The 12,906-nt window shown below is 37.7% G+C and overlaps 1 protein-coding gene across 2 annotated transcripts in view; it reads right to left on the bottom strand.

Annotated features, from left to right (window-relative positions):
• LOC149783466 (scavenger receptor cysteine-rich domain-containing protein DMBT1-like) overlaps nucleotides 1-12,906 on the bottom strand; it is an 86,442-nt gene that overhangs the window by 32,095 nt on the left and 41,441 nt on the right. For both annotated transcript variants that reach the window (XM_089931715.1, XM_089931716.1), the window contains 2 exons: nucleotides 2,685-2,838; nucleotides 1,942-2,114 (listed from right to left, as the gene is read on the bottom strand). In XM_089931715.1, the coding sequence (XP_089787841.1) occupies nucleotides 1,942-2,114; nucleotides 2,685-2,838 (327 nt within the window). The remainder of the gene's footprint in view (nucleotides 1-1,941; nucleotides 2,115-2,684; nucleotides 2,839-12,906) is intronic.

Raw genomic sequence — 12,906 nt, 5'->3', positions numbered from 1 at the left:
ATAAAATCCTCATTTCTAGTGCTACATTTTGTATAGCTATTTAAATACAAATTAATTGATTATTCACGTCTAGACAATATATGTTTGCTCTCTTTAAGGACATAACAATGTTTATGAGACGGAAGTTTTCCATCAAAATCAATTAGAAACGTATCTAATAGAATTGATTCATTGCGAGCATCATGGAGATCGCCTTCATGACAGTATACACTGACTGAATGGCATTGGAAACAAACTATCATCTACTTTGACATTGATTTTAATGTGTCAACGGATTATCCAGCTATTCCTCTCCTATTTATCTGTCTCTAATTTATACAGGTAGTTTGTATGTTGCAACAAACTGGATTGATATGAATTATAATATAATGGACCCATATCTTCACTCAGATCACATACATTCCAAGATCTGAAGGGACCAATTAGAACCATACATGAATACATTTCCTCGTAGCCCAAAGAGAACCAAATGAATAAACGTGTAGGAAAGAACATTCCCGTCGACGTGAAGACAAATACTTTGAGAAGAGAGACAAATCATTAGAGATTGTGTAAATGATAATATTTAAACAGATTTATCTCATAACTAACCTTCTCGTGTGTGAAGACAGCTTAAAACTGTTTACATTCTGAGATTCTCCAGATAATGCGTTTTATACACCTTCATGGATAGATAATATAAAGCAACACCATGCCCACGCCTAGGAAGTCTGTATAAAAATAAGTTGCTGCTAATTCCCATTTTACGGAAGAAATGGTGGTGCTTTTCTGACTTGTTACTCGCTGTTACAATTGCTACTGCCTCGACATATAAGCAAATTAACATAGCTAACAGGATTCTGTTGTTCGAGGCTAATAGATAACTTAAAATATATCATTATATATTCTGTTGTTCGAGGCTAATAGATAACTTAAAATATATCATTATATATTTGAATACGAAACGCAGTTACTACTTACACATCCCGGATCACCAAGTATTATCAAAATCTACAGCATCAATTTAATTAGACAAACTAATAACACACATCAGAAAGGACAATGACCGTAAGACTGATAAAAACAATATGCAATATTACAGAAAATAAATGAAACATTATTATGGCGTGTATGTTTATATTAAGTTGCATATTTTAGTCATTAATTTCACTAACATGTATTCCTCGCTACTTATTCCGTTCTATAACTACGTGTCTCAAGAGTTCATTTACTTCAAATCTCTTTTCCAATTGATTGACTTCATTCACCTTAATATTCCACCTTAGAAATGACTTATGTTCAGCTAAGAAGTACATGGAACCTACAGACTGATCACTATTGATCTGCAATTAAGTAAGCAATATCATTATTGTGCGATAACAGAGTGCACACTGCATTTAGTTATAAAGCTGAGGAACTTAATTTAATAAGGTAAAGTATACACGACCGCCATAATCTTAATTTCTCTGTATGGTCAAGTGTGCTCGACTCATGCCACGTCATAGTCTCAGCTAACTAATGTTTAGATTTCAACAGTGCATGAACAGTTACATAACATAACGAGAAAACAAGGCAAAAACAGAGCACATGGAATGAATCGAATACTTCTCACCTTATTATTGGACTGTGCAAAGATGTGTACATTTAAAAACACAAAACTAGTATTCATCTTTGGGATATCCAATTCAAAGCACCGTTTACGTTTGGAAAGGTTTAATATACTGCATAACATTCCGATAATAAACACATACTCTTTATCAGGACTCAAAACGTTTCCATTTATTATGTTCCATTTTTGTTACTGTTTATTTATTGATTGCTCACCGAGTCTCTTCTTTAGGTATTTCACTGGACCAATAAATTATCTGGAAATAATTAGCTTCTTTTATTCCTTGATCTATCCATGAATGTATACCGTTGTGTGGCTAAACTAACCTTTAAAGTGATTTGACTTATACGTACCACAACGCACGCCAGCAGCTTCGGAGTGTACACAGTTGTGAGTTCCCCATCCTATGTGTGCGCAGTTGTGAATAGAACTTTCAGATCCATTACATACTACATCATCCAGAATAATTCTAAGATTCGTATTTTGTCCAAAACTGGCGCAACACACTGCAGTTGCTCCAATGGTACTGGTTAATGAAAGACATATTTATTATTGTCTGAAATGTAAGGTTGCCGATAAAGAATCTTTCCTTAAATAATGAGCACTATCTCATTCACATATTATTTCTAACGAACTCGACCACATAATTATACAAACATGGAAGGCAATAATGGCACGTGTCTTTAGTACAATTTCACATCGATTTAGATGTATTGATGACTTGAGATGGAAAAAGAACAACTGATTCATAGCTACGTCATCATCGGAAACAAACTAAGGACCAATTGTCTTAAAAGCAAGATCCAGTGGAATATCGGAATTGTAATTTCCTTTGGGCATATAGATTTAAGAAGTATCAGTCAGAATTTAGTACATCATCGATGCAAATAACATAATTCATGACCCAAATATTTTCACTTTCAAACTTTTCACAGAAAAGGAGGACAAAGGTATTCCAGATGATAAGTTCAAATCTTTTGGAAGGTCGTCATATACAGACATATACTTTGCTTGGTGTATTGAATATATTACAATGATATAATTTCTGCTTGGGGCAATCTTCATTCAAATAAATATTGTCTTTTGTTTTACTCACCTATATCCCATCATCCTGCAGATAACTGTGGCATCATTATTATCCCACATATCATCACATATAATGCCCCATAAATTATTATAGTAAATCTCTACTCTTCCTTCCATATGGGTTAAACCTCCTGCAAGTCGAACAGGCGGGTTTTGAATTGTACCTTAATGAAAGATTTAGAATTGTATCTTAATTGAATATTTTATACACTTTACCTAAAGCCGCATTTCTTCTAGAAAAAAAAAGATATGGAATAAGCTGGTCGTCATAGATTATAATAGACTATGCAAAGGAAAATATGCGTTCAGGATATGCAATCTACAGTTCAGATGTACCTGTTGAACAAGGTAATGTCAACACTGTCCGAAAAATATACAATTAGCTTGATTTTCCAGACGACAAAACAATATTAGTCATAAAAGAGGGTACGGCCATTTAAGAGTTAGGGGGAATTAACACTTAGTTAATTTATATTTTTTCTGTGTCTCCAAACCTTTTTATTTACAGGTTGAATGTTAAGCCATTAAGCAATACAGATCTATATTTAGGACTTACAATGCATACTTGTTAAATTGCCACTAACGGGGATGAGAGAACAATATAAATTATCATACTAAATATACAAATTATTTTCTCTGCCTAATGGTCAGAAAAGTAAACTGGTTAAAACCTAAATTAATGTTTAACTTGAAACTAAAGCTATTCTATCCATGCACAAGTAGTCTCGAGATACAAAACGCTCACTTAAATCATTGCTAAGTAATCTACTCGAATGAACGGATGAAAGAACTGTGTAAATAAACTCACAAGTAGATTGTTAAAATGTCCCATGCATAGTCAACTACACTGGATCACTACTTTAAACCTCGTCCTTACTGCTGCATTTCATATCATTATTCGAATGCAAATTAATATCATAATCAGTCTAACTTACTAAATTACCATAATGTTTGAGCAGCAGCAGGGAAGTTCTACAGACCAGACGTTCCAGACCAAATAAAGCTTCCTACGAGATCTTTCTCCGTAGAAGCCTCAGAAAGCAGAAATAAGCCTTCCTACGAAAATTAATTTGCGTAAATTCACCCCCGAGTGCAATTTTTGTGTGCAAAATCTATGATTCTGGACAAGGAAAAAATGAACTTTTTTTGGGGGGGGGGTGGGAAATTTATTTGTGTAAGTGTGATTTTGCAAAGTTGGGCTGCGATTCCCAATTTTACCTCGCATTAAAATAATATACTTGAAAATAATATGAGTCGGAAAACTAGCACAGTCGGAGAGCCTCATTCGGCTAGATTAGCGCGAGAGCAATTAGCGGCACTAAAGAAGCTTATCCCGACAAAACAATTATTTAAGAGAAATGTTCGTGGTTACGAAGATGTGCAACATGGAATTGCCGAGGTATCGTCGAAATGGCTAAAACCAGTGACTGGAACAATCGAGCAAGTTGTATTTGGTGACGAAAAAGATCTAGAAACCAGGAAAAAGGGAATTTTCCCCATGTTGAAAGGTATCGAGGAACAATCACGAACATTACCGGATCGATTAGCAATACGAGCACAACAACAAGGGCAACCTGCAATTGCTTATAAAATAAGTAGTAAGGGAAAACCCGGAGTAGGAAAACCTGGAGTAGGAAAACCCGGAGTAGGAAGGGGGAAGTTTAATATCGATAATTTAAGAGAAAATTTCACCGATGAGGGATGGGAAATAATATCACGACCGCTCTCGATACAGTTTAGTATAGATCAATTTGGTCAATTTGCGGAAAATTTTTTTGATGGTCGAGGAGAATATTTAACTGATAAAGGAAGGGGAAAATACAAAACCCGTAAAGATTGGTATATTACGTTATATAAAGTTTACTCGGGAAAAACACAGGCGAGCGAAAGGGATCCATCTTTCAGAAGATTTATATCAGCAGCAAAGGAAACATATAATCGTAATATACAACAAGCGGAAGAAGAAAAGCAGCGAGTAAAGGAAGAAAAGCAGCAAGCAAAGAAAAGAAGACAACAGGAGAAGGACGAAAAAGCTAAAACACAGAAGAGAAAAGTAATACCAAAGGAAGATATTCAACCACAGGAAGAAGAATTTCAACCACAGGAATTAGGAGCTAGACCAAAAGAAAGAATTCCACCTCAGAAAAAGGAGAGAAAATCAAAAAAGAAAAAAGATCAGAGCGACCAAGAATCAATAATTCAACCAAGTGACTATAAAAAACCACCTGTAATGGGGATGGAGGAAAAATTTACGACTCACTCAGTATCAATTGATCCTAATTTACCCGCTAATATTTATTTGAGTGCAGATGGCATAAAAATAATCGATAACGATAATGCAAGAATAGTAGTCGCTTCGGATGATTCTCATAAAAGGAAAAAATTAATCTTGCAAGAACAATTTGTTGATACAGTTAGTGAGAGGGAATGGCCGGCGATAATTTATTTTGGTAGTTTGGGAAAACCGATAAATTATTACGATAATGAATATTTAAAATTTTTAAGTAATGTTAATGAATACAAAAAATCAAAAGAGGCAGAAAGCCGATCACCTGAGCAGGAGAGTCCTATGTATCGTCGCCCCCTTTTATTGCCATACCCCCCGACGAACTGGAAAGGTCCCGTACTTTCACCTGAAGTAAGATGGGGTATCGATAAATATGAGGGTAGGACACTTGCTGGGTCCCCCTCCTCACCATTGGAAATATATTCACCACCGACGTCGTCATCGTCGCCGCCATCGTCATCGCCATCTCCAGAACCAAAAACAGGAAGCGGATATACCATTTGCCCTGACAGTGTTGTCAATGACGTGTCTCGCCTCGAAGTATTAATCGGAGGAAAACGAGCCGGAAATAACTCTCATGAAATAATCAACGAAGCCTCAGATATTTGTCAGCGATTATTCCGCGGCGGTGTCATAAACTCTCATATTTATAAGGAGTTCGTTGACGAACTCATCGATTAAAACAACATAATTGAAATAACATGATTGTTCACAAGCATCAGCGCAGACCTAAACAGGTCCGCATAGTAAACTCTCGATTGCCCGTATATAAATATATCCACGGTAATGGATTCGGCGATATCATTGGAAGTCTCGTTACGCGAATAATACCTAAAATCGGACCCACGGTCAAGCAATTCGCGTCAAAAGCAATAGGAAAGATCGGCGAGACTGTCATTTCTGGTATCGGCAATTTGGCCAGCAAGGGCTTCAATGCTGTCAAAAGTAAAATATCAAATTTAATGCGTAAAAAACAACCCGTCAAATTACCTAGCACCAGCGAAATGCCACCCGAGATCAGCAAAGCCATAAACGACGCAGCAAATAAAAAAATAAATGATCTGGCACAGGAAGTTGCTAACACAAATCTAGCACAGGAAGTTGCAAATACAAGCTTCATTTCAGGCAGCGGTCTTCGTTTTAGATGAAATTCTTATTAATAAATGTTCGCACAAGTGTCAAACGAAGTGTTCGACATGGACGAGCCCGTAGGTAGAGATATATCCGTGCGAGATTTCCAGTATTTTTCGTATATTGCAGTTGAACCAAATACACCTAATCGCTTGGAAATTCAAGTTCACGATACAACAAGATATTTTCTTCCATCTGAGGCATATATCGAAGTTATTGGGGAAGTTGTTAAAACGGATGGTACCAATTATGGGGCAGATTTTAGAGTCGGATTCGTCAATAACGGTATTATGGCATTATTCAAGAGCGCCACTTACATGATCGACGGAAGAGAGATTGAGTCAATTACCAACGATATTGACTTAGCAACAACGATAATAGGCCTAGCTAGATACTCGGATGATTTTACTAGATCAGCTGGCCCTAGTATGATGTTTGCCAAGGATAATACTGATCGTCCCGAAAGTAGGCCGTTCCTTGTCAGACAACCCAACAATCGCGCCAATCCTGCTGTTCCCAATCCTGATGTCGAAGATATGATCATTAAATCTTATCCTGATTATAATCTCGGATTTACCACGCGAAAGTCCATGCTATCACCAGGTAACAGAAGATTCGCTTGTGCTATCCCGTTATCCCATATATTCGGATTTTGCAGACATTTCAGGAAAATTATCTACGGAGCAAAACACACCGTAACATTTGTCAGAAAGGAAAATAGCAACGATGCTATCTGGCGAGAAGGTGCTGTCGATTACGCTACCGGCATTATAGGTCCCAATGATGCCGCGAATAATAACGGCATAGTAAGATTACTAAAATTTACCTTGTGGATGCCAGCGATAACTCCATCAATAATCGAGGAAGAAAAATTATTATCATTCATGAACCAAGGCGGTAAATCTGTCATGTCATGGCTGACAACAACAACAGATTCCACAACTACCAATATTAATGGTGATTTTACCTGGCGTATTGCATCGCAGCAGGGTACATCTGCACCTAGGCATATCTTTATCGCTTTTTTGCGTACCAGTAGATATCATCAATTATACAGTCACATGATATTTGATCACATTGGAGCGACAAATGTGTCGTTGAGAGTAAATGGCCAACAAGAACCATCCGAGGAAATATCAATTGATTTTGAAAATCATTCGACGGCTCGTGCGTATCATCGCTTGTTAAGTTTCATGGGTCGCGATCAAAATATCGATACGGGATTGCAAATATCGCAGCTAGATTTTAATAATTTTTATCCTATCTATTACTTTTCCCTGGAACATCTCGATTTGGTAAAACAATCTGTCGTTGATATCCATTTCAAAGCCAGAATTAACACAGGTGGACTTAATCACAAAGCGATCGCGGTAATTCTCAGCGATAGAACAATGATCTTGGAAGGCATCAGTGGCAGAATGAGAATCATCGACGCTCCTGTCGAGAAAATGTGACAAAATCGAAGATTTCTAAATTTAGATTAAAAGATTATTAATATGCCATACGAACACGTCAGTGTAACTCTGACCCCTGGTCAGATGAAAAAACTCCAATCAGCGATATCAAAGCGATGCGGTATGAAATTAACCTTGAAAAATGATCAAATTCAGGGCGGGCCTAACAAATTATCGCTAACCAAGAGTCAACGTGAACGCTTTACCAAAGCCAAATCAGCAAATTCCGGTGTTCATGTGAGTCTTAGTATAGGCGCCATCAGAGACATGGTCGAAACGGGCGGCATTTTCCCTCTATTTGCCGCTCTTCCAGGGCTACTAGCTGGGGCTCTTCCGGCAATTGCAAAAGCAGTAGGATTAGGTGCGCTTGGAGGTGTAGGTTCCAAATTAGCACAAAAAGTGATGGGAGGAAGATACGGTAAAAAAAAAGGGAAACGGCCTTTACCTAAGACGACCCCCGTACGGATCCGGCTTAAGTCGAGTCTACCAGCCTCAAATTTAGATCTACTTAGCGAAGTAAAGAAAAAAAAAATAAAATTTTTCAGAGGCGTATTTATGCGGGACCAACTACCAGAAAAACCAAACCCTACCGAGACAGGAATAATAAATCTTGATGCAAATACCGGCCCTGGCACACACTGGGTTGCCTACGCGATTAATCCTCGCGAAGTTGTTTATTTTGACTCGTACGGATTAGCACCACCGAAGGAATTTATCAGTTACGTGTCTTCGTTGAATATTCCGATTTGGTATTCGACACTTCCGACGCAGACGTTAATGGATCCACCGATATGCGGCCCAGAGTCAATTAACGTCCTCGATGCAATTTCAAAATCATCCGACCCGTATCATAAAATTGTATTTGAATATGCCATAGATAAATATCATGGTTGATATTTACGGTAGATTTATCTACAGGAAGAAGGAAGCAGAAGTGACTGACGTCGATCTATCAAAGTTCGCAACCAGGGATGATATTAACAATCTTCTATCGCTGTCAGAAGTAGATCCTGGCGAAGTTGCTGTTTTTCAGAGCCGCGAAGGAAGATTACAAACAAGCAACGTCAAAATAACCGATATAATCAAGCGAGACGAATATAACGATCGCATTAATCAATTTACTAGCCTGTCAGATTCGGTATCAAAATCCATCGCTGATATCGCCGATATTATAGCGAAGTTACCCTTGAAGGCCAATATCGCGGATGTGGAAAAAAAGGACAACGAGCTATCAGCAACGTTGCTTCTAAAGGCCGATAAAACATTACACGACGATCTTCAGGACAGAATGACAAAAAGACTTAACAGGCTAAATAACGACCTTAAAAAACTCGACGATGCCTTAGCTAAATTTAGCAAAAAATTTGAGGATGATATAAAAACATCCAGCGATACTTCCTCCACTACACACAACGATCTCAACGAGAGAATAAGAAAAATCAACGAGGAAATTACCAAAATAAATACCGCGATGGGTCAGAAAATCGATAAAACATCAATCGACGATCTCAACAAAAAAATCAGCGAGGAAATTAATAAACTCAGCGATGTTGTTGCTCCCGAATTTACCAAGGGGTTTAACGCGATACGTGAATCGATAGATGAGAAAACGAAAAAAATCAACGAGGATATTACTAAAATCAACGATGAAATTAACGTGGTACGTGAATTAGCGCGTCAAAAATTCGATACATCAGTGTACGGCGGAGAAATTCGAGATTTAAACGCGAAACTTCTCGACGCAACTACAAAAATTAGCGATATTAACACAACAATATCGTCAATGAATCTTGGAAGATTAGCGCGTATTTCGATACCAGCGGAAGTAGAAACAAAAAATCTTCCCTGCAATGTGCCATTTGTGTTTAGGACATACAATTATACTTGGGAACCTGGAAACAGTATCGGGTTTTATTTCAACGCGCCAATTACTGGCGTATATCGAATATATGTGATCTCCGAGATAAAATTCAATATAATAGTGGAACGTGGCAGTAAAATTCATGAATTCTACCCTGGATTTTTTATTATTTCGCTAAGTGAAGGTAGCGATATGTTATGCGATCTAGAACCGCCAGACAGAACCACCACAGGACCGGTGAATTATTTTGTAATTTTCGAATATTTATCGGGATGGGGAACAGTTGGTATTCCGTAATTGTTATCGTAGATACTAATAAATGACCGCATCGGATTACCGTTACAATCAGGCGCGTTCATGGCAGGATTCGCTAAAAAAAACTCCTAGACGAGTATCAGGTAAAAATAAAAAAATATCAACGCAGATTAATTGCCATCGATGTTGCTGTGTACGCGGTAAGTGCAATAATCGCCGGTGCGGGAATAATCTTATCCGCGGTAACAACAATCGCGCCGATCGCAGCAACGATAATAATCTCGTCGACAACAACAATCGCTGGTGTTCTCAATATCATCACGAAAAAAATATCCTCGTGCACGAATGAGAAATTGTCTCTATACACGAGAAAATTATCCCAGGTCAACGGCGCGTATTCAAAATTATCATCGTTGCTTTCTGAGAGTCTCAACGATGGCGTTATATCCGATCTAGAATTTTCTTCGATGATAAGTATTTACTCCGAGATTGAACAAATGAATATCAATAATGTCCGAACTAACTCAAATCGTGACAAACACGACACCGCCGATAACAACGCTGATATCGGCAAGCTCAACCAGGCCAGAATTTAGTATCGATTTTCCAATACCAATTAGCGTCAAGGAAATTGCGCTGTCACAGTTACGCGTCTATAACAGCTGGCCCAATGTTAGGTCGAAATCATTTGGTAGATTATCATCGAATAATTCGCTTGTTTTTGCCAATAAAAACCGCCCCGATGGAACTCCCGATTGGATAGTCGTTGGCATACCAACAGGCAGTTACGAAATTGAGCAACTAGGTAAGGAATTTACCAGTAGAATATCAAATATAACCGGCGATGCTAAGCCAGGAATAAAAATATCCTCGCACGATCCAACGTTGTCGTCGATAATCGAAGTAAAATCGCCATATATCGTTGATATTTACCAGTCATCGATTAGGACAGTTCTAGGTTGGCCCGAAATCGCACCTCTGACAAAACCAGAAAAACCAGATTTTATTATTCCAGGTTGGCACGAGGAAGCTCCTCCAGAACTACCGGAACCAAAAAAATCAGATTTTACCACCGACGAAGGATGGAGGGAAGATAACAAACACAAGCCTCTGATCCACAGCGCCATCAACCTCATGAATAACCACAAATTTAACCTGGTAATGTTCGCTTTTACTTTTATTAACGAAAGAATTCTCTCGTGGTTGCCTCTTCCTAAAATTCCCCCCGGTGTGAAAATCTTCGACGCTACCAACATTAACAGGATAATAGCCCCCATAGACGGTATCTTGGTAAGAAGAACCCTCGACGAATTTATTCAAGAGCATAAATTACAATTAAATTTATTGCGGGAATCCTTTCATGAATGCATCTTAAATAAATCAGGTTCATGTAGCGAAATTATCGAACGCGTGAAGATTTTAAATCAACTCGCGAATGATATTGAATATTATCACGGTATGTTCATTCGGGCGATAATCGACGATATATCAATTGCCGATTATGTTCTTCCTATTAGCAAATTCGAGTTGATCAAAAATTCAGGAGAAAAACAAAAATTCATGAGAGTATTTGAATTAACCGAGGAAACGCTACCAAATTTCAAATTTCCCGATTATGATGTTGATGAAATGAGAAAATCCGTCACTGATACCATCGATGATTTATTTCCGAAATTACATGCCGCGTGGACTAAAAAAATACAATCAGAATCGATTCTCAAACATAATAATGATCCTGCCGGGCAAGGGCGGCATATCTCCCCAGGTATCGTCAATATAACGGAGGTTATCGCGATTTATCTTCACGCGGATGTTGTTGAAAACAGCTACAACGTGGATTCGTCTGTGTCAGAGCAGGCACAGCAGGGATTTATCTTATATTCGTTTTCACCTAGCGCATCTCCGGGTTTTTTGATAATAAAAGAGCCAGTAAATCCGTTTTACCTGCGATGTCATAATCGATTATTGTCGAGGATAAATTTCAAACTAACGGATCAAAATGGACATTTGCTTGATATACGCGGAGAAACATTGAGTATCAACTTGCTGGTGAGATCGTGAGAATCGTAGATTTTCGAATCTGTCCACGGAAAAAAACAGGCCAAAAAAATAAATAAAAACCAGGGAAAATTTCAAAATTAATATATTTTTTTATTTTTTGTTTTTTTTTGTGATAAAATCTTCAAGATTCGGGAATCGAGGATTCCTTGACTTTTTCATCGACAAGCTTTTTCAGCTGCCTGATACGCGAGCTTGTAATTTTTCTCGATTCGTATTCGTCTGACAATTTCGATCTGGTTTTTTCTACTAGCGTCGATAATTTAACAAAATCCTCGATTTGATCATCGCTGACAGTCGCAAGTGATTGGTACATGGCAATTTGGATCTTTTTTATTAATTTGTACTCTGACGGCAGTGTGTATCTGTACTCGAGCTTTCCCTGAACAATCGTCTCAAATTCGGACCGGATTTTACCCGCGTCCAACTCTGAGGATAAATTTATATTTTTCTTTTTCAGGTCATCGATGGCTTCGATGATGTTATTTATATTTTCTTCGTCCATTATACAAATTTGTAATATTCAATTAATTTTTAGAAAATATTGAGATTTTTAATCAGATATTATCGGAATATAATAAAATTCGATCCACTCGCCAAATAGATATGAGAATGTCGCGTTGATTATTTTTTCTGTTGCACGTTGCACTGATGCTGGATTAATACTAAAATATTTTGCAGCGGCGTTTATCGACTCAAATGCAAGCTCCTCGCCTGTTTCTCGATTTACCGATTTAACTGCCTTAGATGGTCGCCGTACGCCACCGGTATTACCAAATCTTGAATTTTGACTCGGAGTTACTTCTCGAAGGTTAGATATCTTGTTGTTAAGTTTATTTCCATCGATATGATCGATAACGAGACCGATTTCTATTGGTCCGTTGAAACATTCGAATACAAACTTATGACAAAAATAACTTGCGCATCTTCGTTTTTTGTTTTTGTTGATGGTAAAAACAAGATAACCTGAATTACAAACCTTACCGACCCGATTCTTTGTTCTAATATTTCTAACGATACCATCCGATGACGCCTCGTATCCCTCGAAGATTGGATGAGATCTGAACTCGTATGTGATTATTGTTGGAGGAATCGTTGATTTCAAGTTCATTATATAATAATTATATGTCTAAATCGTATTTGCCTTGAATCGATTAATATAATCTTCTTCGCATGTTATCACCGA

The sequence above is a fragment of the Sinohyriopsis cumingii genome, chromosome 14, assembly GCF_028554795.1.
Source record: "Sinohyriopsis cumingii isolate HCF-2022 chromosome 14, ASM2855479v2, whole genome shotgun sequence".
Classification (NCBI taxonomy): Eukaryota; Metazoa; Mollusca; class Bivalvia; order Unionida; family Unionidae; genus Sinohyriopsis; species Sinohyriopsis cumingii.
Note: the sequence above shows the minus strand (reverse complement) of the source record. Positions and strands in the feature narration are given on the sequence as shown.